Source organism: Callorhinus ursinus, unplaced genomic scaffold, assembly GCF_003265705.2.
Source record: "Callorhinus ursinus isolate GAN/ISIS: 27379988/994484 unplaced genomic scaffold, GSC_fseal_2.0 scaffold27, whole genome shotgun sequence".
In the NCBI taxonomy this organism is placed as follows: Eukaryota; Metazoa; Chordata; class Mammalia; order Carnivora; family Otariidae; genus Callorhinus; species Callorhinus ursinus.
Window position 1 is genome coordinate 21039410 of NW_027397089.1, and position 26861 is coordinate 21066270.

General features: G+C 42.4%; 2 protein-coding genes and 1 long non-coding RNA gene across 4 annotated transcripts in view; 1 reads left to right on the forward strand and 2 right to left on the reverse strand.

Annotated features, from left to right (window-relative positions):
* Positions 1–7726, reverse strand: part of BCL2L14 (BCL2 like 14) — a 34492-nt gene extending 26766 nt beyond the window's left edge. Inside the window, exons 1-2 of the mRNA XM_025879971.2 lie at positions 7624–7726; positions 5967–6021 (exon numbers count right to left, since the gene is read on the reverse strand). The gene's annotated coding sequence lies outside the window, so the exon portion shown is untranslated. The remainder of the gene's footprint in view (positions 1–5966; positions 6022–7623) is intronic.
* A 124-nt stretch (positions 7727–7850) lies between these two features.
* On the forward strand, positions 7851–11721 carry LOC112829979 (uncharacterized). 2 transcript variants are annotated; one of them, XR_003209812.2, is made up of 4 exons: positions 7851–7931; positions 8020–8090; positions 8636–8787; positions 11572–11721. It is a non-coding gene; the product is annotated as an uncharacterized lncRNA (long non-coding RNA). The 2 variants fall into 2 exon arrangements; XR_012374001.1 differs by lacking the exon at positions 11572–11721 and having other exon boundaries at positions 8636–8962.
* Positions 11722–15022: 3301 nt separating this feature from the next.
* Positions 15023–16028, reverse strand: LOC112830217 (small ribosomal subunit protein uS2-like). The gene has a single exon (XM_025879964.2). The coding sequence runs from the start codon at positions 15965–15967 to the stop codon at positions 15080–15082; it is 888 nt and encodes a 295-aa protein (XP_025735749.2). The 5' UTR covers positions 15968–16028; the 3' UTR covers positions 15023–15079.
* Between the last annotated feature and the right edge of the window lie 10833 nt (positions 16029–26861).

Genomic DNA, 26861 nt, shown 5'->3' on the forward strand with positions numbered 1-26861 from the left:
CCCCTGTCTGCCAGTCTCTGGGAGGGTAGGAGCCTAACCAACCCAGATGGTTTCACATGGACCAACCCTCCCTTCCATTTTGAAATTTTTCACTCTATTCTGCTCACTGGCTCTCTAATCCCTTTCCAATCACTGGCTCTCATTCACTCATTCACCCCTGAACAAATCCAAGTTTCGTTAATTTCACATTGGACTCTTTTCCCCATTGCAATAGTACTTTACTGTTTAAAATCTGTCTTTAATTTTTCCAAAGAAGACATCTAAATGGCCAACAGACACATGAAAAAGTGCTCAACATCGCTCGGCATCAGGGAAATCCAAATCAAAACCTCAATAAGATACCACCTCATACCAGTCAGAATGGCTAAAATTAACAAGTCAGGAAACGACAGATGTTGGCGGGGATGCGGAGAAAGGGGAACCCTCCTACACTGTTGGTGGGAATGCGAGCTGGTGCAACCCCTCTGGAAAACAGTATGGAGGTTCCTCAAACGGTTGAAAATAGAGCTACCATACGATCCAGCAATTGCACTACTGGGTATTTACCCCAAAGATACAAATGTAGGGATCCGAAGGGGTACGTGCACCCCAATATTTATAGCAGCAATGTCCACAATAGCCAAACTGTGGAAAGAGCCAAGATGTCCATCGACAGATGAATGGATAAAGAAGAAGTGGTATATATACACAATGGAATATTATGCAGCCATAAAAAGGAATGAGATCTTGCCATTTGCAATGACATGGATGGAATTGGAGGGTGTTATGCTGAGTGAAATAAGTCAATCAGAGAAAGACATGTATCATATGACCTCGCTGATATGAGGAATTTTTAACCTCAGGAAACAAACTGAGGGTTGCTGGAGTGGTGGGGGGTGGGAGGGATGGGGTGGCTGGGTGATAGACATTGGGGAGGGTATGTGCTATGGTGAGTGCTGTGAATTGTGCAAGACTGTTGAATCACAGATCTGTACTTCTGAAACAAATAATGCAATATATGTTAAGGAAAAAAAAAGAAGAAGATAGCAGGAGGGGAAGAATGAAGGGGAGTAAGTCGGAGGGGGAGACAAACCATGAGAGACGATGGACTCTGAAAAACAAACTGAGGGTTCTAGAGGGGAGGGGGGTGGGGGGATGGGTTAGCCTGGTGATGGGTATTAAAGAGGGCACATTCTGCGTGGAGCACTGGGTGTTATGTACAAACAATGAATCATGGAACACTACATCAAAAACTAATGATGTAATGTATGGTGATTAACATAACAATAAAAAAATAAAAAAAAATAAAATCTGTCTTTACCATAATCCAGGGTCCAGCTTTGTTTATTTCACCTTTGAAAAAGTATCTCCTAACAGTGGTTAAATCACTTAATTCTCTGCACCTCATGTTCCCTTCAGGCTCTTCTTTGATTGTCTAATTGAGAGGCATTTGGATGGAGATCTTGAGGTTCTGGCATTGGCTGTTTTTAACCACTTAGTTATTGACCCATTTACAAATAATAACAGTATCATGAAGGCTCAGGCTGTCTAGGTGAACTGGTTGGAGCTGAATCCTGATTCTGCCTCTTACTAGGTAGTAAGTAGAAGGGAGTGATCTGGAGAAGGAAGCCAAGGGAAAACATTTGATTTTGAGGCCAAAAGGTAGTTCTTGCATGAGCTCTCATTTTAAAAGAACACATGCAAAATGTGCCCAAAGGAGTCATTAAAAAGTTATTCTGTCGCTTGTTAAAATGATAAGGTGGACCATATTCAGGACTAGGTATAGGGACCACGTCAGTGAAGTTTATTTTTCTTTAAAATTTTTTATTTTTATGTTAATATTGCAACAGTCTTGCACAATTCACAGCGCTCACCATAGCACATACCCTCCCCAATGTCTATCACCCAGCCACCCCCTCCCTCCACCCCACCCCCACTCCAGCAACCCTCAGTTTGTTTCCTGAGATTAAGAATTCCTCCTATCGGGCGCCTGGGTGGCTCAGTTGGTTAAGCGACTGCCTTCGGCTCAGGTCATGATCCTGGAGTCCCTGGATCGAGTCCCGCATCGGGCTCCCTGCTCAGCAGGGAGTCTGCTTCTCCCTCTGACCCTCCCCCCATCACATGTGCTTTCTCTCTCATTCTCTCTGTCTCTCAAATAAATAAATAAAATCTTTAGTTTGTTTCCTGAGATTAAGAATTCCTCCTATCAGTGAGGTCATATGATACATGTCTTTCTCTGATTGACTTATTTCACTCAGCATAACACCCTCCAGTTCCATCCACGTGGTTGCAAATGGCCAAGATCTCATTCCTTTTGATGGCACGGCAGTGAAGTTTTGCAGTAGGGGAGGGAGACTGGGCTTAGTTTTGAATCCAACAGGGCAAAGTGGGACTTCCTAGCCAAGGAACAAGGTGGAGGGGTCAGTGCATGGAAAATTGCCAAGAAGAAGAATTAGGGATAAGGGGGGCAGAAATCTGGCTAAACCAACCTGATAAGATTCTTGGCAGGAGGCAGGCCAGGGCGGCCAGACATTCCCTGGGGAATGGTTGGGAATGAAGGAATCTGGTCAGATATCAAGGGTGATCTGATATCAAGGGTGGGAGATTCCAGCTAAACCAACTTGGCAGGATTCTTGCAAAAACTGGGCTCTTGGAGAACATGCCCAAGGATGGGTCCTCCTTGGGCTCAAAGGAGCCTGGCTATAGTTCAGTGAAGACGAGAGTCTTTGTCAGTGGCTAGGGCAAAAAGCAAATATAAAAGAGTGGAATAGGCCTGGAGTGTCAGCTGAGGTTCTTGAAAATATTAATGACAAAAGATGGAGCACCTGGTTGGCTCAGTCAGTTAAGCGTTGGCCTTCGGCTCAGGTCATGATGGAGCCCCACGTCCAGCTCCCTGCTCAGCAGGGAGTCTGCTTCTCCTTCTCCCTCTGCCTCTCCCCCGCTGTGTGGGTGTGCGCACGCACGCGCGCTCTCTCTCTCTCAAATAAATAAGTAAAATCTTTAAAAAAGAGAAAATATTAATGACAAAAGAAGAGTGCTTTTGTTTTTTTGGTTTTTTTTAAGATTCATTTACAACAGAAAGCAGAAAGAAAACAGAACCATTCTGGTTCAATGTGACTTGTCTCTTCTCTACTATGGAAAACAGTCTCAGTGGGAAATGATAGAGAAAAGTTGAAGCTTTCAGTCAAGAGGAGATAGCGGAGGTGCGTTATCAGCTCTAAGGAAAGACAGGCCCAGGGGTGCCTGGGTGGCTCAGTTGGTTAAGCGACTGCCTTCGGCTCAGGTCATGATCCTGGAGTCCCAGGATCGAGTCCCACATCGGGCTCCCTGCTCAGCAGGGAGTCTGCTTCTCCCTCCGACTCTCCTCCCTCTCATGCTCTCTCTCTCTCATTCTCTCTCTCTCAAAAAAAAAAAAAAAAACTTAAAAAAAAAAAAAAAAAAGGAAAGACAGGCCCAGTGCGGGGAGCCCCAGGGCCACTGTAGTGCGGTGGCGCCAAATGACTGGACATGACTTGTACAGTTTTTAGGGAGTTGGGGTGCCTCAAAAAGCTCACCTACGGCAATTCCCCGCAAAATCCTGCACTGCATTATTAAACAGATGATTTACGAACCATTAGAATGGGGGTTCTGAGTGTTTGCTGAGAGTCCGTCAGGGCAAACTCATCCCTGACACGGGTCAGGGGGTGTGTTTGATAAAGTGCACGCTCACTCTGGCAAGGTTTTTGATAAAGATTCTCATGAGATGCATATGAATAAATTGGAGAATTGCAGTCTAGATGACGCTGTAATTGCAAAACTTTTTGGGTTTATTTCTACTGATTTCTACTCCAAGTGTGTGCTGATGGAATGAAGAGCCTGAGCTCTCTGGATTGTTTTCTTTACATTTGCCTTTCTTTCCTCAGTGTGTGAGCTCGGGCAAATTACTGCACTTCTCGGGCCTTTCAATATTATGTAAAAAAATGCCTCCATCTCTGTATGACTACATGGATAATTGGTTCATATATGCCTGGTGGGACATGATTTAACTCTGAGTTCTGTCCTTGATTCTGTTTGACATTTTTTTCTTTCTTTCTTTCTTTCGAAAGGGCACAGGGGTTTTGACTTTATTTTTTTTAAGATTTTATCTATTTATTTGACAGAGAGAGAGACAGTGAGAGAGGGAACACAAACAAGGGGAGTTGGAGAGGGAGAAGCAGGCTTCCTGCGGAGCAGGGAGCCCAATGCGGGGCTCCATCCCAGGACCCTAGGATCATAACCTGAGCCCAAGGCAGACACTTAACCCAGGCACCCCTGTTTGACATTTCTTTGTGATTGACTTAGATAATGGCCACCCAGGCGCCCCTGTTTCACATTTCTTTGTGATTGACTTAGATAATGGCAAGGTTATGGATGACGCAAAGAGGTGAGAAAGCCTGTGGGTGAGTTCTGGCCCCACCTGGATATGAACCTTGCGTCTGTCACTTCCTATCTGGATGTCGAGCAAGTTTCTTAAATTCGCTAGCCTTGATTTTCTGTCCCCTTAAATGGGAATAACAGTAACAACAACAACAATCATAAAAGACTTCAGGTAAAGACTAAAATACTCTAGAAGATACTATATGAAAAACATTCAGTTAAGGAATGCTCCAATGACCACTAGCTGTTCATGTTATATTATTACTGAACTGAGAGAGATAATATTGGCTAACATATCGTGTTTCAAAATTATTGTTGGGTGAAACTATGAGCTAAAACCTAGCCTATCATGAGGCTTAAAGAAAAACCCAGCATTTGGGATTAACTAATTAACTACATGTGAGCAGAATGGGACTGACCTGGTTTAAGACCAGCTCCTGTCAAAAGTGTTTTAGGGGCTTTAGGTGAGCTCCAGCGTGGCATGAATCATCGATGTGCTCTGGCTGCCAAGAAAGCTGATGTTGTCTTAGGCTGAGGTAATAAGAATGCATAAGGAGCAACGGTGTCACAGTACTCTCTCCTGGTGAGGCAGAGCGTGTCTACAGAGCTGTGCCCTGTTCTGCCCTTGTGGTTTCTAGTGAAGAAGTAAAGCAGGGAGCCAGACTCCCTGAGTTCAAATCCCAGCTCCACTGTAAGACTAGCTCAAGGAACTTTGGGCAAGATATTTAATCTCTTGGTGCCTCTGTTTTCTCATCTGTAAAGTGGGAAAACTCAAACTTGTACTTATCTCATAGGGTTGTTCTGAGGATTTAGTGGGATGTAAGTGTAAATATGTAATGTTTCCAAAGGTGTGTGGCTCATAGTAACTGGTATTCTAAGAAGGACACCATTCTAAGAAGGACATTGTCAGGATCCCAAAATGACACAGTCAGAGTGGTGAAGGGTGCTGTATCAGTGTGACAGGCAGAGCAGTGAAGGAATGATCCTCTTCTTATCCTCCCCCGCCAATCCCCTGTCCCAAACATGCACACAACTCCCTTGATATGGGGAGGTTTGGACTCTTGCCTAAGTTGGAATGCTCCAACTCATACCCTTTTGGGTCTCTATCACTAGATGTTAGAGATCATTTAGTTTGGGCCCTCATTTTATTTTATTTTTTTTAAAGATTTTATTTATTTATTTGAGAGAGAGAGAATGAGAGAGAGAGCACACGAGAGGGGGGAGGGTCAGAGGGAGAAGCAGACTCCCCGCCGAGCAGGGAGTCCGATGCGGGACCCGATCCCGGGACTCCAGGATCATGACCTGAGCCGAAGGCAGTCGCTTAACCAACTGAGCCACCCAGGCGCCCTTGGGCCCTCATTTTAGATACGCTCAAAATCAAGTAGGAAATTAAGAACCAGGGTCTTCCAGCCCATATTCTCTGCTTGGTTTACCACCCGCCTCTTTCCCTGCATCTGCTTGTCAAAGTCTTTAAAGTTCCAGCTCAAATCCCACTTCTTAGAAGCCTTTTCAGATCCCCCCAAGATGAACTGGTCTACACTTTCCCCAGAGCTTCACCATAGCAAGTTCTGAACATTTTTTATAGTACTTACCAGTCTTCTTTGTATTAGAGTTTTTTATCCATGCTTCTGCCTTCACCCTGTTTACCTGAAGAGCAAAGAGACAATTTATTCACTTAGCATGTGCACTGTGCTCTGCTCACATTAAGGCCATCAGGAAATGTTCATTGACTTGGTTATTAAGGTTATGTAATGTGGGCCATTTATCCTAGAAGAGAGAAGATTTAAGGGGAATGGAACCGGGTCTCAGGGGGAAGAAGGATTAGATTTAGCTACTTAGCTCCAGAGAGCAGAACAAGAACCGGGGATTAGGAGTCACCAGGGGGCAGATTTGATCCAGCTGATTGGAGAGAATTCTTCACATGACAGTACTTTAATAAGGAGATGGGAGCCTCAGGAGAAGTGGGATTCCATCAGTGAAGCTATTCAAGGAGAGGCGTATGTGGTAGGCAGGAATGTAGGATACATCCCTGAGCTCCCTTGTTAGCTAGCTGCATTTCAACATCACTAAAGATCTTGGTGCCATGTTAGGGTTCACATGGAGTCCCAGACACAGCAGATGGGAGGGGTGCCTGGCGCGCTAACTGGTGTGAGACCGAGCCCAGTAGACCTGGCTCTAGGGATGGCTGGCTCTCACTCAGGTGCCTTCTTGGCTCTCACTAGCCCAGTGTGCAAAGGGGACTGTACCTCCACAGAACCCAGCTCCTCTCCCCACTTGCTTTGTTTCTTGCAATATCCCTTCTCTCACGTTCGCCCGTTCTGCTCTTTGCTGTCCTGTGCACCTAGAAGGTCAACTTCATGTTGAACTTTACTACAGTGAAAAGTCCTGAGTGTCTCCTGGTTGTATCCTGAAACCTCGAAGCCTAGCTTCAGATTATAGCATTATTCAAACCTTATCAAGCACTTCCACCTGGAGGCCCTGAACCCATTTCTTCTAGGCTCTTAGCCTTGAAGCTATAGTTTTTCTATTCCTTCTAGCCATTCCATTTCATTTTCAAATTACGGGTCTAGCGGGCGCCTGGGTGGCTCAGTTGGTTAAGCGACTGCCTTCGGCTCAGGTCATGATCCCGGAGTCCCAGGATCAAGTCCCGCATATGGCTCCCTGCTCAGCGAGGAGTCTGCTTCTCCCTCTGACCCTCCCCCCTCTCATGTACTCTCTCTCATTCTCGCTCTCTCAAATAAATCTTAAAAATAAAAAAAATTAAAAAAAAAAAACAAATTACGGGTCTAGCTATTCCTTTCTTGCCTGGGTCCCAGATAGACTTCTACAAGCTTTTGGCTACAACCTTTTCATTTTCATAGGCTTCTCAACATCAAGTAGGTACCCCTCTGGTATTGCTCTCAGGACCCTGTTTTCCCCGTTTTCGAGGCTCCTTTCCAAGTCTCCCTAACTGCTGCATACCCAGGTATTGATTGTGATCTCCCATTGACCCCCAACCCCCGAAGTCTACCTAGTTTTCTTTACAACACGGTTTTGCTTCCTACCCTTGGTCCTGAGTACCTCTGCCATCTGGCCTCATTCATAAGGTTCTTGCTCAGAGAGTCCAGGTCACTAGAATATATCAGCCTGATACATTTCCGGTATCTGCCAAAGTATCTGCCTTCATAACATTCATTTCTAGGCAATATCAGACTTAAGAGTGGGTTCTATTTCAAAAGTTCATTTGTAAGGGACTTGTTTGGAACTCACCTTTTCCCCCTGCAATAGTGTTCCTCATGGTGGTTAATTTTGCCAGGCCAGTCCAGGAGAGCCCACTTAACGTGCAGGATTAAGCTGAAACACCAGAACCATAGAATCGTTAAGAGTAATAATAGTCATACAGAATACAATCACAGTGTAGAACAGTGTTTCTATGGAGAAATATTTTCAGAGTTCTCACTTGGAATGCTGGAATTCCTTTAATGGCCTGCAGTCAGACTAAGCATGCCCCTTGCTTCCATCTTAAAAGAAAATAAAGCCACTACAATTTATTGAGGGATTACTATGCACCAGGCAGGGTAAACTCATTATGTGAATTACATTGTTTCATCCTCACATCAACACTGATGAAGCCACGTAGGTACTGCTATTATCCATCTTTTGCAGATAAGGAAATGGGAGGCCCAAAGAACTGATCTCAGTGGCTTTGGACAGGGATTCAAATGAAATAAAGTCTGGTGAGTGCTAGGAAAGGCACAGGATTCTAGAAGATGTAAGGGGTGGGAAGAGACTCAGATGCGGGTGGCAGATGGAGTAAAGACTGAGTCTGGGGAGGGTGGAGGCACGTGGCAGTGGGACATTTAGAAGCAGATTGGCTCAATGTAGGAAGGTTTTAGACGTTGTATATTCTCTTCCCCTGTGACCTCTCTTTGGCCAAGAAACAGTCAGATCCTGTTGTAAGGTCCCAGAAACAACACAGAATAGCCACAGCCTTACTAAGTGAAGGAAGAGTGGTGATAGGTGGTTTTAGTCCTGGAGGTGATCTGGGATAGTGCCATAGAGTCCTTTATGGCCCCAGCTGTTCCTCTCTCCCTGTGCCCATGTGTATGACTTTGTGGTGCCCCCCCATCATGACTAGAATGATCTGCTTTGTCCTTCGATTCTGGGCTAAGTTTGTAACTTGCTTCAACCTTTACAATGTCAAAGCCAAGACCAAAGCCTGGGCTTGAAAAGATTTGTCCGTTAGAGCTTGCTTTCTTGTGCTTTCTTGTGCACTGTGTAGTAGCTATGAGAACATATCCAGGCCTGCCTGCTGAGGATGAGAGATACATGGAATGGAGTCAAGTTCCCCAGCTGAAACAGAGGAACCCAGCTTCAATCTGCTAAACCCCTACAGACATGAGTGAGGCCAGCCAAGATCAGCAGAGCCACCTGGTCTATATTAGCTGAACCTTGCAGACTTATGAAAAATAAGGAGTTTTTTTTGGTTTTAAAAAATTTAATTTTGAGATAAATGTAGATTTACAAGCACTTGTAAGAAATAATAAAGATCCTGGGGTGTCTGGCTGGCTCAGGTGGTGGAGCATGTGACACTTGATTTCAGGGTTGTGAGTCCAAGCCCCACGTTGGGTGTAGAGATTACTTAGAAAAATAAAAAATAAATAAAATATTTTAAAAAGAAGAAATAATAAAGATTCCATGCACCCTTTACCCTGTCTTCCTCGATGGTAACATCATGAAAAACTATAGTACAGTATCATAACCAGGATATTGACATTGATAGTCAAGATACAAAATACTTTGATCATTATAAGGATCCCTCATGTTGCCATTTATAACCACATCCCCTTCTTTCCTGCTCCCACCCGCTCCATAACCCTTGGCAACCACTAATCTATCCTCTGTTTCTATCATTTTGGCATTTCAAGAATGTTACATGAATGAAATATCTAATATGTAACCTTCTGGAACTGGCTTTTTTTTTCACTCAGCATAATTCACTGGAGATCTACCTATGTTATACATCTATCAATAGTTTATTACCTTTTACTGCTGAGTAGTGTTCCAAGGTCTAGATGTACTACATCTGTTTAATCATTCATCCACTGAAGGACATCTGGATTGTTTCTACTGTGGAACTATTATGAATAAAGCTGCAACACACATTGGTGTACAGATTTTTGTGTAAATTTAAGTCTTCATATCTCTGAGATAAATGCCCAGGTGCTCAATTGCTGGGTTATAATGGCATTTTAGTTTAAAAAAACACCTGCCAAATCCTATCATTTTACATTACCACCAGCAATATATTAGTGGTCCATTTTCTCTGCATCTTTGTCAGAATTTGGTATTGTCGTTACTTTTTATTTTAGCCATACTGGTAGGTATGTGATGATTTCTCATAGTGGTTTTAATGCATATTCCTCTAATGGCTAATAATGAAGAACATCTTTTCATGTGCTTATTTGTCATCTATCTTCTTTGGTGAAATGTCTCTTCATGTGTTTTGTCTGTGTTCTAACTGAATTTTTTGCTTTTTTTACTGTTGAATTTTGAGAGTTCTTGACATATTCTAAGTACTCATCCTTTGTCAGGTATATGGTTTTCATATATTTTTCTCCCACTCTGTAACTTGTCTTTTCTTTCTTTCTTTCTTTCTTTTTTTTTTAAAGTAGGCTCCATGCCCAGCATGGAGCCCAATGTGGGGCTTGAGTTCATGACCCTGAGATCAAGACCTGAGCTGAGATCAAGAGTTGGACACTTAACTGACTGAGCCACCCAGGCGCCCCTGTACCTTGTCTTTTTTATCTTAACAGGGTCTTCTACAGAACAAACATTTTAAATTTTGATGAAATCCAATTTGCTAGTTTCACCTTTTATGGATCATGCTTTTGGTGTCAAGCCTAAGAACTCTGCCTAGCTCTAGATCCCGAATATTTTCTTTTTTTTCTAAATGTTTTATGGTTTTACATTTTACATTTAAGTCTGTGATCCATTTTGAGTTCATTTTGTTAAAAAGATTTTTATTTATTTGTCAGAGAGAACACACAAGCAGGGGCAGTGGCAGGCAGAGGGAGAAGTGAGCTCCCCGCTGAGCAGGGAGCCCGATATGGGACTTGATCCCAGCACCCCAGGATCGTGACCTGAGCCAAAGGCAGCCACTTAACTGACTGAGCCACCCTGGCGTCCCTTGTGTTAATTTTTGTATAAGGTGTGAGATTTAGGTTGAGGTTCATTTTCTGGTCATGGATGTACAATTGCTCCAGCACCATTTGCTGAAAAGGCTGTCTTTTCTCCATTGAATTGCTTTTGCACCTGGTCAAAAATCAGTTGTGCTTATTTGTGTGTTTCTGCTTTTGGGTTGTCCATTGTATTCCATTGATCTCTGTGTCTATCCCTCCACCAATACCATACAATCTTGATTACTGTGGACTTATTCTTTCCACTTTTTTTCTTCTTTTTCAAAATTATTTTTAGCTATTCTAGTTCCTTGCCTTTCCATTTGAATTTTAGAATAACTGCCTTATCTGCAAGAAAATCTTGCTGGGATTTTGATAGGAATTGCATTATATCTGTACATCAATTTCAGGAAGATTGACATCTATGCTGCATCTTCATCTATATTCTATATTCCATTTATGTTTATCTGTCTTTATCAACATATCGATATTTCACCTATATTGAATCTTCTAGTTCACAAACACACTATATCTCTCCTTTTATTTAGATTTTAAAAAATTTTTTATTTTATTATTTATTTGACAGAAAGAGATAGAGAGAGAGCACAAGCAGGGTGAGTGGCAGGCAGAGGGAGAGGGAGAAGCAGGCTCCCCGCTGAGCAGGGAGCCGATGTGGGGCTCAATCCCAGAACCTTGGGATCACGACCCGAGCTGAAGGCAGATGCTTAACTGACTGAGCCACCCAGGGGCCCCCTTTTATTTAGATTTTTAAAAATTTCTTTCAACAGCATTGTATTTATAGTTTTCAGCACAAAAGTCCTGTGTATATTTTATTAGAGTTACACTCAAGTGTTTCATTATTTTTGGGGTGATTGTAAACGGTACTATATTTTTAGTCTTGGTGTGCGTCCACATGTCCATTGCTAGTATACAGAAATAAATTGATTTTTGTATGCTTATCTTATATCTTGCAACTTTGCTGAACTCAGTACTCAGTGCTCTGCTTTTTTACTTTGTTTTGTTTTGCCTTATTGCACAGGGTAGAACTTCCAGCACCATATTGAATAAGAGTGATGAGAGTGAATATACTTGTCTTATTCCTATCTTGGGAGGAGAAGGCATTCAGTCTTTCACCATTAAGTATAATGTTGCTGTGGGCTTCTTGTAGATGCTTTTACCAAATTGAGGAGTTTCCCTTCTATTCATATTTTTCTGACAATTTGTATCATGAATAAATGTTGAAATTTGTCAAATGTCTTTTCTGCATCAATTGATATGATCATGTAATTTTTCTTCTGTAGCTTGTTAATATGGTTAATTATACTGATTAATTTTTGAATATTGAAAGAGCCTTCTTTTTTTTTAAGATTTTATTTATTTAATTGAGAGAGAGACAGAACACAAGCAGGGGGAGGGACAGAGAGGGAGAAGCAGATATCCTGCTGAGTGGAGAGCCTGGTGTGGGGTTCAATCCTAGAACCCTGTGATCATGACCTGAGCGGAAGGCAGACACTTAACTGACTGAGCCACCCAGGCATCCCAGCATTAATTCTTTAAACATTTGGTAGAATTGTCTAGTGAAACCATTTGGCGGGTGCCTGGGTGGCTCAATTGGTTAAGTGTCTGCCTTCAGCTCATGTCATGATCCCGGAGTTGTTCCCCGCACCCCCCAGCCCCCCATGGAGTCCTGCATCGGGCTCCCTGCTCAGCAGGGAGACTGCTTCTTCCTCTGACCCTCCCCCCTCTTGTGCTCTCTCTCTCTCTCTCTCATTCTCTCTCTCTCAAAGAAATAAATAAAATCTTTAAAAAAAAAAGCCATTTGGGCCTGGAGATTTCTTTTCTTTTTAATTTTAAAAATATGAATTCAATTTCTATATAGTCATGTGACTATTCACATGGCCTATTTCATTTTGAGTGAGTTGTGGTAGTGTGTGTGTGTGTGTGTGTGTGTGTGTGTGTGTGTGTGTGTGTTTAGGAATTGGTCTATTTCACCAAAGTTGTCAAATTTATGTATGTAGAATTGTTTGTAGAATTCCCTTATTATCCTTTTGATGTCTGCAGGGGCTATAGTGATATCTCCTATTTCATTCACAATATTGGTAATTTGTGTCTTGGCCCTCTTTTTCTTTGTTAGTCTTGTTAGAAGTTAGTCAATTTTATTGATCTTTTCAAAGAACCAACTCTTTTGATTTTCTCCATTGATTTCAATTTCATTGATTTTTGCCCTTGTCTTTATATTTCCTTCCTTCTCCTTGCTTTGAGTATATTTTGCCTTTTCTTTTTTCTAAGTCCTTGAGGTGGGAGCTTAGATTACTGATTTGAGACTTTTCCTCTTTTCTAATGTATGCATTTAGTGCTATACATTTTTCTCTTAGCATTGTTTTACTTTGTTTCACAAATTTTAATATATTACATTTTTTTTCTTTTTTTTAGAGATTTTATTTATTTATTTGAGAGAGAGAGAGAGAGTGACCACAAGTTGGGTGAGGGTCAGAGGGAGAAGCAGACTCCCTGCTCAGCAGGAAGCCCAGTGCAGGACTCCATTTGGGGACTCTGGGATCATGACATGAGCTGAAGGCAGACGCTTAACAGACTGAGCCACCCAGGTGCCCAATATATTACATTTTCATTTTTTAAAAAAGATTTTATTTATTTATTTGACAGAGAGAGAGAGTGCACAAGAGGGGGAGTGGCAGGCAGAGGCAGAGGGAGAAGCAGGCTCCCTGCTGAGCAAGGAGCCCGATGTGATGTGGGGCTAAGACTTCTTGGATCCGTGAATTATTTAGAAGTGAGTTGTTTAGTTTCCAAGTATTCAGATATTTTCCTAATATTTTTCTGTTATTGATTTTTAGCTTTGTTCTATTTTTTTTCAGTTCCTTTAAATTTGTTGAGGTTCGTTTTATTGTCCAATTTATATCTTGGTGTATATTCAATGGGCACTTGAAAAGAATGCGTATTAGAATGTATATTCTGCTGTTGGGTCAGGTGTTCTATATTGGCTAATGATGTTGGAGAGTTCTTCTACACTCTTGCTGATATTTGCTTTAGTTGTTATATCAATTGTTTAGAGATGTTGGAGTTTTCAACTATAATTGTGCATTTGTCTATTTCTTCTATCAGTTTCTTCTTCACATATTTTGCAGTTCTGTTTTTTTTGGTACATACACAGAATTGCTATGACTTCTTAGTCGATCGACTCTTATCATTTTATTTATTTATTTTATTTTTTATTTGTTTAAAGATTTTATTTATTTATTTGAGAGAGAAAGAGAAAGAAAGCATGAGTGGGAAGGGGGAGCAGAGGGAGAGGGAGAAGCAAGCTCTCTGCTGAGGCTGGAGCCCGATGTGGGGCTGGATCCCAGGACCCGAGCCAAAGGCAGATGCTTAACGACTGAGCCACCCAGGCGCCCCTCTTTTATTATTTTATAAAGTACCTTTCTGTCTCTGGTAATTTCCTTTGCTCTGAAGCCTACTTTATCTGATATTAATATAGCCATTCTTGCTTTCTTTTATTAATGCTTGCATGACATATATTTCCCCATCCTTTTACTTTCATCTACCTGCGTCATTATTTGAAATGAAATTGTTGTAGACAGCAAATATAGTTGGGCAGGTCATATTTTAAAATCCAATCTGCGATCTCTGTCTTCTAGTTGATGTATTTAAACCAGTTGTATATAATGTAGTTATTGATATGTTATGGCTTAAGGTATTTTGTTTTTGTTTTCCATTTGCTCTCTGATTTTTGTTTTTGTGTTTACTTTCTTCTGCCTTCTTTTGGGTTAGTTGAACATTTTTTCCATGTTGATTTATCTATAGTGTTTTTGAATGTATCTCTTTGTATAGCTTTTTTAGTGGTTGCTCTAGGTATTATACTTTACATACATAACTTATCATAGTCAACTGGTATCATTTTACCAGTTTGAGTGAAGTATAGAAACCTTTCCTCTCTTCACATCTCTTTCCTTTCTTTTTTTTTTTATAATAGTCTTAAATATTTCCTCTACACACATTAAGAACTACATCAGTGGTATAAATTTTGCTTCAACCATCAAACATAATTTTGAAAACTCAAAAGGAGAAGGAAAGCCTATTGTATTTGTCCATATTTTTGCATACTGTGTACTCTCTTCCTTGCTTCATGGTGTTCCAAAGTTCCTTCTCTTATTTCTTTTCTGTTTAGAGAACTTCCTTCCAACATTCTTTTAGGATAGTTCTACTGGTAACAAATGTTCTTTTTTTTTCCCTTTTATTAACATATAATGTATTATTTGTTTCAGGGGTACAGGTCTGTGATTCATCAGTCTTACACAATTCACAGCACTCACCATAGCACATACCCTCCCCAATGTCCATCACCCAGTCACCCCATCCCTCCCATCCCCCACCACTCCAGCAAACCGCAGTTTGTTTCCTGAGATTAGAGTCTCCTATGGTTTGTCTCTTTCTCTGGTTTCGTCTTTTTTTTTTTTTTTTTTACAAACTTTATTTTCCGTCAACCTTTTCCATTTCTATTTCCATTTTGTTTGCCTTTGTGGAAGACCAGCTTAAGACCACTCAGTGGTTGTTCCTACCCATTCAGTGGCCTGAGCAGTGGGAGCTGCAGACCAGTATTCAGTGGCCGGCTGGGCACTCCAGTCTTCAGTAGGGAACTGCTGAAAAGGCACTGAGGGCACCTGCACGCCTTCAGACCAGTCTGTGACTTCAGGCTGAGTAGCAGTGAACTCAGGAGCTAGAGCTGTCCATTCACCCTGAAATTCCTCCTTGGTCACAGCCTTTTCAGCAGCGGCCTGCTCTTCCTTTTCAATCTCTTCAGGATCTCTGTAGAAGTAGAGATCAGGCATGACCTCCCATGGGTGTTCTTGGGAAATGGTGCCATGCAGGCGCAGAACTTCCCTGGCCAGCATCCACCACATCAGACCCACTGAGTGAGCTCCCTTGTTGTTGCAAGGGATGGCAATGTCCACATAGCACAGAGGAGAGTCTGTGTTACACAGAGCAATGGTAGGCAGGTTAACATAGGACGCCTCTGTAAGAGGCTGGTGGTCAGCCCTGGGATCAGTAACCACCAGAAGTCTTGGCTCCTGGAAGGCTGCCTGGATCTGGTTAGTGAAGGTTCTAGGAGTGAAGCGGCCTGCAATAGGAGTGGCTCCGGTAGCAGCAGCAAATTTCAGCACAGCTCGCTGGCCAGTATTCCTGGACGATATGACACTGACATCAGCTGGGTTTTCAATGGCAACAATGGCACGAGCTGCCAGCAGAAGCTTCTCCCAGGTTCTCTTCAGATTTATGATGTAGATACCATCACTTTTCCTTTTGTAGATGTACTGTTCGATTTGAAAGTTAAGGTTGGTGCCACCTAAATGGGTTCCTGCTGCAAGGAATTTGAGGACATCCTCCTCCTTCATTTGCAGGACATCAAGGGCTTCGGACATTGTGAAAGTTTCCCTTTAAGTTACGACGGGAACACAAAACAACACCGTATGGACCCTTCCCCGGGTAGCTCGGAAAAGCTCTCTGGTTTCATCTTGTTTCATTTTTCCCTCGCTTCCCCTATGATTCTCTGTCTTGTTTCTCAAATTCCTCATATCAGTGAGATCATACGATAATTGTCTTTCTCTGATTGACTTATTTCACTTAGCATAATACCCTCTAGTTCCATCCATGTCATTGCAAATGGCAAGATTTCATTTTTTGATGGCTGCATAATATTCCATTGTATATATATATACCACATCTTCTTTATCCATTCACCTGTTGGTGGATATCTAGGCTCTTTCCATAGTTTGGCTATTGTGGACATTGCTGCTATAAACATTGGGGTGCACATGCCCCTTCGGATCACTACATTTGTATCTTTGGGGTAAATACCCAGTAGTGCAATTGCTGGGGCATAGGGTAGCTTTATTTTCAACTTTTTGAGGAACCTCCATACTGTTTTCCAGAATGGCTGCACCACCTTGCATTCCCACTAACTGTGTAGGAAGGTTCCCCTTTCTCCACATCCCTGCCAACATCTGTCGTTTCCTGACTTGGTAATTTTGGCCATTCTGACTGGTGTGAGGTGGTACCTCATTGTGGTTTTGATTTGTATTTCCCTGTTGCCGAGTGATGTTGAACACTTTTTCATGTGTCTGTTGGCCATTTGGATGTCTTTTTTACAGAAATATCTGTTAATGTCTTATGCCCATTTCTTGATTGGATTATTTTTTCATTGGGTGTTGAGTTTGGTAAGTTCTTTATAGATTTTGGATACTAGCCCTTTATCTGATATGTCATTTGCAAGTATCTTCTCCCATTCTGTCGGTTGTCTTTTGGTTTTGTTGACTGTTTCCTTTGCTGTGCAAAAGTGTTTTATCTTGATGAAGTCCCAATAGTTCATTTTTGCCCTTGCTTCCCTTGCCTTTGGATATGTTTCTAGGAAAAAGTTGCTGCGGCTGAGGTCGAAGAGGTTGCTGCTTGTGTTCTCATCAAGGATTTTGATGGATTCCTGTCTCACATTTAGGTCTTTCATCCATTTTGTGGCTATTTTTGTGTGTGGTGTGAGGAAATGGTTCAGTTTTATTCTTCTACATGTGGCTGTCCAATTTTCCCAACACCATTTGTTGAAGAGACTGTCTTTTTTCCATTAGACATTCTTTCCTGCTTTGTCAAAGATTAGTTAACCATAGAGTTGAGGGTCCATTTCTGGGCTCTCTATTCTGATCCATTGACCCACGTGTCTGTTTTTGTGCCAGTACCATACTGTCTTGATGATTATAGCTTTGTAATAGAGCTTGAAGTCTGGAATTGTGATGCCACCAGCTTTGCTTTTCTTTTTCAACATTCTTCTGGTTATTTGGGGTCTTTTCTGGTTCCATACAAATTTTAGGATTATTTTTCCAGCTCTGTGGAAAATATCGATGGTATTTTACTAGGGATTGCTTTGAATGTGTAGATTGCTCTGGGTAGCATAGACATTTTAACAATATTTATTCTTCTAATCCATGAGCATAGAATGTTTTTCCATCTCTTTGTGTTCCTCAATTGCTTTCATGAGTATTCTATAGTTTTCTGAGTACAGATTCTTTGCCTCTTTGGTTAGATTTATTCCTAGGTATCTTATGGTTTTGGGTGCAATTGTAAATGGGATCGACTCCTTAATTTCTCTTTCTTCTGTCTTGTTGTTGGTGTATAGAAATGCAACTGATTTCTGTGCATTGATTTTATATCCTGCCACTTTACTGAATTTCTGTATGAGTTCTAGCAGTATTGGGGTGGGTTTTCCACATAAAGTATCATGTCATCTGCAAAGAGTGAGAGTGGTAACAAATTTTCTTAGTTTTCCCTCATCTGAGAATATCTTGATTTCTCCTTAGTTCTAGAAGGGTATTTTTTGGGGGTATAGAATTTTGGATTGACAGTTATTCTTTCACAACTTGAAAAATATTTCACCACCTCCTTTTGGCATCTGTGGTTTTCTGGTGAGAAATCTGCCATTCTAATTGTTTTGCCTCTGTTTTTCTCTGGCTGATTTCAAGATTTTTCCCTTGTTTTCAGTTTTCAGAAATTTGGCTATGATGTATCTTGGTGTACATTTCTTTGGATTTGTCTTGTTTGTGGCTTGTGCAGCTTTTTGAAACTGTAGGTTTATGTCTCTTGGCAAATTTGGGAAGTTTTCAACTATTATTTCTGTGGTAATTATTTTCTCTCTGTCTTCTTTCTTTTCTCCTTCTGGGACTCTGATGACATGGATATTAGATTTTATTTTTCTTTTGTTATTGTCCATGGGTTCTGGAAGTCCTATATAGTCTTTACTGACACCATGGTGGAGGTGGTTTTATAAACTTTGGGTGATGGTGAAAATCCTGACTCTCCACTACGCCTCCTCCGATACCACCTCAGCAGAGAAAGGAGAGGCTCCTCTTTACTGCCAGGTGGAGAAGGAAGCCCAGGCTCCTCCCATGGTCTGCACCAGGGATTTGTTCAGTCTAAGGAGGTCAGCCTTGTTTCCAAATGCCAGGCAGAGGTCTGGAGAGACTGAGAGCACAAGCAGCTTGAACCATCACTGTTAAATGGGTCCTACACAGGCCAATGAATCCTGGCTCTGGCTCACTGCTGTGTCTTTTGTTTACACTCACAGCCTACGTATCATTGCTATGGCCACTGGATCCCTGGGGCTGGTGGGCCTCACTGAAGAATGTGAGGACAACACTGAAGAATTCCATTTTGCAGTGTTGTTAAAAATGCTCCAGAAACCATCCTTGAGTGTGTGTAATTAAACACTTGGGCAACTGTATCTGTAGAACTTATCCCTAGAATTAGATTTGTTAGATCAAAAGATATACTTTACAAGCCATTCTTAGGAGATAAGCCCTAGGTGCATTAATTTTTTCCCTATGGTTATGTTAGAGTTTTTATTCCTCGATGTCTCTTAGCTTTTGAAAATGCATTTTCTTTTATATAATTATCTTGAGGTTGTTTATACATTTTCACAATTTGGTTTCCTCTAGCAATCACAGTTTTTTTGGTAGGTGTTCAACTATTTCTTTAATGTACAAGCCTAGCTCTCTTTATCCTTACCCTCCAGATCTTATAATATTGGAAGACCTGAATTTACTTCTCAAAACCTTGGGACTTATGGAACATAAACACAATCCGAATTTGTTTTACCTTCTTCCTCTTTATATTTACTTTGGAGAATCCATAGGGGCTACCAACCAAATGTGGGTTTATCAAATGTTTAAAATTTAGCACATATTTATAAACTTGCTAAGGCATATTCTTACTGGAGGCAGGTGCCACATTCATAATAAAATAGTTATGAAGAGTTTTTTTGGGGACATGTATTATGAAATTGGAGAAATTGAAAAATATGTATGTAGACTTTAAACACATACTTTTATCTGAGCTCCATCCCCATCCTTCTCTCTCCAACCAAAATCATAGTGAAAAAAAAAATGGCTTAAACCCATAAAGACAAAGAGAATTGGAGGGGAGACAGGAAAGAGTAGAAGAGAGATATGTTCACACCTGGGAGATGAAAAGTCTTTTGAAGGATGGTAACCGACTTAGCAGATAGAAGAGACTGAAACCCAAGTGCCTGTGGAAAGGAAGATTGATGAGCAGCAAGAGGTTTGTTCCCTAGAACTCCTTGAAGGGTTCTGGAATTGGAGATACTAGCCAAGTGGAAGGAGCAAGGGTGAGTCATGAATCTGAGAAGAGGGAGATGGTTTGAAAGTTTCCCTAAGGACGTATTATGCCTCTGAACCCACACCATTGTGGGACAACCTCTCTCTAATCCCTGTAGAACAGGGGAGTTCCTTCTCTGAAGAAACTGACCAGAGTTGGTGGCTCTGGGCCATGTAGCTGGTGAATCCCCATCGTCCCCCCTGCTCCCACTATGGTGCCAGGCTTATTACATAGACCCAGTTCACCAACCCCATCATGTTGAAGAAGATCAGAGTGAAAAGTCCATGGAAAAATTCAATGGCTCCAGAGTAAATACTCACACATGACAATTGGGAGGGAGGTGTGTATCTCCTAATGACAGAGTGACTCAACACCTGATCACTCTTCCAGCCACTAGGTGACAAATCTGATCCAACCACACAAACTTTCCAAACAACTACTTGGTGTCTCTCTCTTTTTTTTTTTAGGACCAATAAAATTTTTATTTTTGTGGTGTCTCATTTTTAAGCCAAGAATCATCAGACTTTTGAGAGACACCATCAAAATAAAAGACGGAGAACAAAGTGTGTGTATGGGAAGACTATCGGTTACAAGAAAAAAGAAATGTTGTAAGGAAGGGGCAAAAAATTTAAAGAAAAATTATAAGTATCTTTAGAGAGATGAGATGATATTGCAGCCATGAAATGAGAATGGGTGCCATTAAAGCAGACAAAAACAGGGAAATATCAGAAAACAAGAAAGAGAAAGAAATGAAAATGATCAGGGGTGTCTGGCTGGCTCAGTTGCTGGAGCATGTGACTCTTGATCTTAGGGTTGTGAGTTTAAGACCCATGTTGGGTGTAGAGACTACTTAAAAATAAAATCTTGAAAAAAAGAAACTAAAATGATTAGGGTAGAAATAAAAAATTCGAGTTTGGAAGATGAAATTGAGGAATTTTTGCATAAAGTAGTAAAAAACCCTGGAAAATAGGACACTGGGTTGGCTCATTCCTCTTTTACAACCCACTTTTCTCTTGTCACTCTTCAATTCCCAGACCTTCTTGTAGTTAGATTTGCGTTTTGACACTTTTTTTAAAAAAATATTTTATTTATTTATTTGACAGAGAGAGAGAGAGAGACAGCGAGAGCAGGAACACAAGCAGAGGTAGTGGGAGAGGGAGAAGCAGGCTTCCCATCGAGCAGGGAGCCTGATGCGGGGCTCAATCCCAGGACACTGGGATCATGAACTGAGCCGAAGGCAGACACTTAACTGACTGAGCCACCCAGGTGCCCCTCGTTTTGACACATTTCTGATCAACAAGTTGTAAGTTGAAGTCTGCAAGGGATTTCTAGAAAGGCTTTGTTTTCCTGATACAAATGCCACCCTTTCTGCTTCCTTCCCCTTCCTCTTCATTCCTGCCTTGAGTGTAGATGTGATGGCTGGAGCTGCAGCAGTTATCTTGTGGCTATGCATGAGAGGCCAAGAGAGTCCCAGAAATCTTTGCCCTGACATTCGTGAGCCGCTGAAATAATACCAGTCTAACCACACCTTTTGACTTTCTGTGTGAGAAAAAAAATAAATCCTTAATGTGTTAAGCTGTTTAATTGGATGTTCTTATATTCCTAGATGAATCATATTCCCTAACACAGAGAGAAAAGTTAAAAAACTAGAATATCTGGGGCACCTGGGTGGCTCAGTTGGTTAAACGTCTGACTCTTGGTTTTGGCTCTGGTCATGGTCTCAGGTGAGATGGAGCCTGGTGTTGGGCTCCTTGCTGAGTGTGGAGCCTGCTTGGGATTCTCTCCCTCTCCCTTGGGATACTCTCCCTACCCCTCCTTCTCTGAAAACAAAACAAAACAAAACAAAACAACAAAACAAAACAAAACAAAACAACAAAACAAAACAAAAAAACCTAGAATATATGTTCAAGTGGTCCAACATTCAACTGTTAGGAGTTTTGGAAAGAAAAAACAGAGATAATGGGTGGGAAAATATTACCAATGCAACAGAAGAAGAAAATATTCCAGAACTAAGCTTTCATATCTCAAAACAACACATTAGCCCAAGTCACTAAAAATCACCAGGATGTAGAATGGAAGTGCTTCACAGTTTGCTTTCAGATAAATGGGGCAGAGGTCAGGAGACTGGCTTTACTGCAATAAAAGAATGTATAGTAAAAAGAATGAACACTGTGTAGATATTTGAAAGGTGTGTCGGTAAGCATTCAACCAAAAATGTTATATTTTAAGAAGATGGGAACTTGTGGAAACATAGTAGTATCTCGGGTATCTGTTTAACAAAGTGGTTTAAATTTGGGCTGTTGGTTCATACCTGGAAATTGCTATGTTTTGTTTTAAAGTTTGGCTATTTTGAAAGACTATGTACTTCGGAATTTTACAGATCTGGTTCTGATCCCAAGTTGCGTGGTGTAGGCATTTCCTTAACTTCTCTGTGCCTGCTTCCTCATCAGCATGGCTACCTTAGAGGTTATTGTGGGGACTAATAGGAATTCTGTATTTAGAATTCTGTATTTGGGATTTCTTTTTTTTTTAAGATTTTATTTATTTTTGAGAGAGGGAGAGAGGGAGAGAGAGAGAGTGTGAATGTGGGTGGGGCAGAGAAAGAGGGAGAAGCAGACCCCCTGCTGAGCAGGGAGCCAATGCGGGACTCTATCCCAGGACCCCGGGATCGTGACCTGAGCTGAAGACAGATGCTAAACCAACTGAGCCACCCAGGCACCCAGAGCTGGCATTTCTTAAATGTTAATTCCCTTTCATGATGTTTCTTAAATTGATATTCTACCTGTATACACACACCACAGCCTTCCATTCTTCCCTCGTCTTAGTTCATAAGAACTCGAGTTACCCAGATTATGAGGATTATCCAGTCTGTTGGTTCCCTAATTAGGATTCCCCAGACCTGGGAAAGTTGTAACGAGGGTCTGTGAGTTACCTTCAATATTCTAAAAGCATCCCAGGAATCATACATGTCCTGGGTATTAAGAAAAGGAGCTATCAAATGTCTTTGCTTTTGTCTAGGATGTGAACTCATCGTGGTTATTCCAGTTGCTTCATGATGATCAGAAGCACTAGTGGGCATTTACACATCTGACTATGAAAGGTGGAAAAGTTATTAGTTAAATTTTTAGAGATGCCATTTGGAAGGCAATGTCTTTAAAATTCATGGAGTTTAGGGGGACAATAGTGAAGAGGGTAACAATTCTTGGGCAGTCAGGTCCACAAAGATTAAGTAACTTGCTGAAGTTAACACAGTGGATGAGCAGCACTGCCAAGCCTAGAACTGATTTCTCCTGATGCCTAGGTGACAGCATGTTTCACTACTGACAGAAGCTCTCCAGACCATCTTAGCTTCCCACCATCCTATGTACGGTGACAGATGGTAACCAGAATTACTGTGGTGATCACTTTTCAATGTATACAAATATTGACTCATTATGTTGTACACCTGAAACTAATATAATTTTATATGTAAATTATACCTCAATAAAAAAATATTGCTTTGGAAACTTGAAACCCAGATGTTCAATTCTCTTATATGCTTGGACCCCAAAAATCATGGGGAAGAAGAAAGTATTCCTGACGCTTTGTCATGATTTATAGGCACAGCCAGAAATTTCTCTCCTATTTTCCTTTCGTCAATTAGAGAAATTTGTACCTTAGAAGATTTTAATATAGTATTTTTTTTAAAGATTTTATTTATTTATTTGAGAGAGAGAGAATGAGAGACAGAGAGCACGAGAAGGAAGAGGGTCAGAGGGAGAAGCAGACTCCCAGCTGAGCAGGGAGCCCGATGTCCGACTCGATTCCGAGACTCCAGGATCATGACCTGAGCCGAAGGCAGTCGCTTAAACAACTGAGCCACCCAGGCGCCCATTTTAAATGCTTGACTACTTAAGAGAAAAGGAAAGTTCTGTTGCTTGTCTATATTGTTTTTGTGCCTGTGAAAAAACAGGGAGTTTTCAGCCAAGGCAAATCAAAGTGGCTGATACTCCCACAAGAAAGTAGAGCAGGCATGAGCAAGGAGTATGTACCTGCCTGCAGGCTGGAGCCTTCGATGAACAACAGAAGCGGGAAGAAAACTGCTCGGATGAGCTATGACCACAAGGTGGTGCTACACACACGCTTGTCAAATCCAGCAGTTTTTCCAAATCTGGGGACTTTTCCCTGACTTTCTGAAGCAGGAAAAAAACAACAAAAAATACGGGTAAATCCAGTACTTTTCAGCTTGGAACAGTGGGGCTGAAAGAAAGTGGTTAAAATCCCCAAAGCACTTGCCCTCTTTCATTGTGTGGCAGAGAATCCACTTGTGCTCTTCGGGTTCACTGAGTAAATAAGGAGCTGGCTGACGCCTCAAGTGAGTGCGGACTCAGGAAGTGACTGGCTCCAGCAGCAAGAAAGCCCGACTTACTCTGCGAGGGCAAATCACTCCAGGATTAGGGCTCCAGCCTCGGCTGTTATTTGGCTGTACTCCTCTACGCCTGGCCCTCTGACCTTAGGGGAAAGGCAATTTCCATTTCTATACAGGGAACTCATTTCCTTTTGTGGCTTCCTTTATTTTATTTTCCTCCCAAGAATTGTGAATTCTCAACCGGTTGGGGCCTGGGAGGAGGAGGTGGATGGAGCAGTGAACCAGCAGTGCCCTTTCTTCCTTCCCACCCTCCCCGAGGTAAGACCCTCCAGCACCTTAACCTACCGTTTTCCTCCAAAGGAAAAACGGAAATAGTATATCCATGCCCATTGACATCATGGATTTTCCTGCCAGTCCTGATTTAAAATATTTTGAAAGTTTGCTTTCAAAGGACCGCTTTGGGTTCAAGGAGGAAATAAAACCTCGCGCCTCCTACCCTAAAGCTTTTCCTGGTGCCGCAGAAAACACTCTGGGCTATCTGCCTCTGACACCTTTGACCCCAGACCAATATGATGGCACCCAGGCCAGCTCCTGGCATCTCTGCTGATTTAGCAATGACTCCACCAGGTTCTACACCTGCGGCACCGCTCCGTCCCCGCCCCCCGCCACCCCCCCCACGGAGTCACACCCAGACGCTGCTTGGCGGCTGCTTTGGAGGAAGCAGTGTTCCAGAACAGTGGTTCTCATACCTTAGCATGCATCAGAATCACCTGGGGGGCTTGTTAAGACAGATTGCTGGGCCTCACTTTTTGGTTTAGTAGGTCTGGGGTGCAGTAAAAAAAAAATTTGTATTTTTACCAAGTTCCCCTGTGAGGCAGATGCTACTGGACTGGGGACCAAACTTCTAGAGCTGCTTTTTTCAGAGCACAGAGCTGGTGGGGGGAAAGGAGCAGCAGTAAGAGGCCCACGGCTGTTCTTTGGCTGGTCTTTTGCCCCCGTGGCGGAGCAGGCCGGGGGGGTGGGGGGGCATGTGTGCCGGAACTGCAGAGGCACCAAGAGGGCCTGACCTCTTGGGATACTGTAAATCTTTACATTACCTTGTAGAATAGTGGTTCTGAAACTTGGCAGCACATTGAATTCACTTTGGGAGCTTTAAAAAATATCCTGACGACTGGCCTCCAGTCCCTGAGATCTTGCTTTAATTGGTTTGGAGGGTGCTTTGGGCATTGGACCATTTGAAAGCTCCCTTGGTGTTTCTGATGTGCAGCCTGCGTTGAAAAACCCCTGTTCTAGGCTCTCCTCTCATTATATTTTTATATCTAATCCTCAGTGAGTGGAAGCACCAGTCATCGGTCCTGGAAACTTCCAGCCCCCTCTCACACCTCCCTACCTCTTCCCACCTTCAGGCTGGAATACTCTTGAACGGCTCTGACTTTTGAACTCCTATGTTTCCTTCAAAACCCGGTTCAAATATGTCTTTCATGGTGGAGACTTTCTTGGCTTCCTGTGACAGTTAATTGCTTCTTTTCCTATCTCCTGAAGCACTTTGCGTGCACTGGAATTACAACTTTTTAATTTCACTGTATCATGATTATTTGCTTTCATATCTTTTCTCCTCACTCCATGTGTACCCCTCAGGGGGCTTAATAAAATCTGCAATTGAATGAATCCCTTGGTTGGAGATAAGGTTTGAGATGCAAAAGGTCTGGAGAAGGAAGTTTATTAATTTTGATTCTGTTCAGCAAACTGAGTGCCTACTGAGGGTAAAATTCTGGTGGGTGCCTGGGAGGCAAAGCTGAGTGAGCCGAGTGAGTTGAGTGAGCAGTGACCTTGCCCTTGAGGGATTGCTCCTGAAGTCTGGCACCGGATTCTAATATGTGCTCTGCTCTCAAGTTGAGAGCCGCTGAATTACGGTAAGCCCATGCTAGGTGCTTTTAAAATCGTGGATGTGACCATCCCCATGACAGTCTTGCCGGCTAGCTCTTGTTGTCCCTGTTGTATGGATGAGAGAACTTAGGTTAAGTGCGGTCCACAGCCACACAGCAGGTAAGTGGCAGAGGGATGCAAGGACCAAAGCCACGCTGCTTTTTGATGGGGTTCTACACCTCTTTCCTCTGCTGGACCTGGGTGTTTCTTGTAGGTACCGACATGGTCTTAGTAATTTTTGTACCCATAGCACTTACACAGGGCCTGGCATCAGAAGGTGCTCCGTGGATGAGGGACAAACTGAACCGTGTGACCTCACTCCCCCACACATCTGTGTCATCCAGGGGGACACAGTGTTGGCGCTGACACATTAAGGTGAGACGCCACTGTTGCCACTCAGGAGGGCTTCCCTGTGGTCAACAACCAGCAGCGGGTTCACACATTGTGTGAGAGCCCTGTTGCAGTCAATCTTTGGCCTGCTAAAAACCATGTCACATTCTAATTTTACAGTTACCTGCTTCCCAGGTCATGTGTTTGATGGTAATTTCCCATTCTGGATCCGCCATCTTTGTTGTCTTCTGCCATTCTTCCCGCTCCATGTGGTGGACAGAGTCTCCCTTTGTTTTCTTCAGCAGGGCCCTCTTCCCACCAAGTGTTCACACGGCAGGCAGGTCCGAAGCCTGTCTCCTGCCTTCCGTGCATCTCGAAAAAACAACACTGTAAACTGGCTCTGCTTCCCCTCCCATGGGGGTAGATCCCAAGCCAAGTTCAAGGGGCTGGCTCCATGAAGCCATGGAAATGGTACCCATTGCTGGTTTCCATGACGCCATGGAAGCAGTACCCGTGGGCGGGGCTCCATGACGCCATGGAAGCGGTACCCGTGG

Coding starts and splice junctions, on each gene's coding strand:
- LOC112830217 (XM_025879964.2), bottom strand. CDS start 15,967: ATGTCCGAAGCCCTTGATGTCCTGCAAATGAAGGAGGAGGATGTCCTC.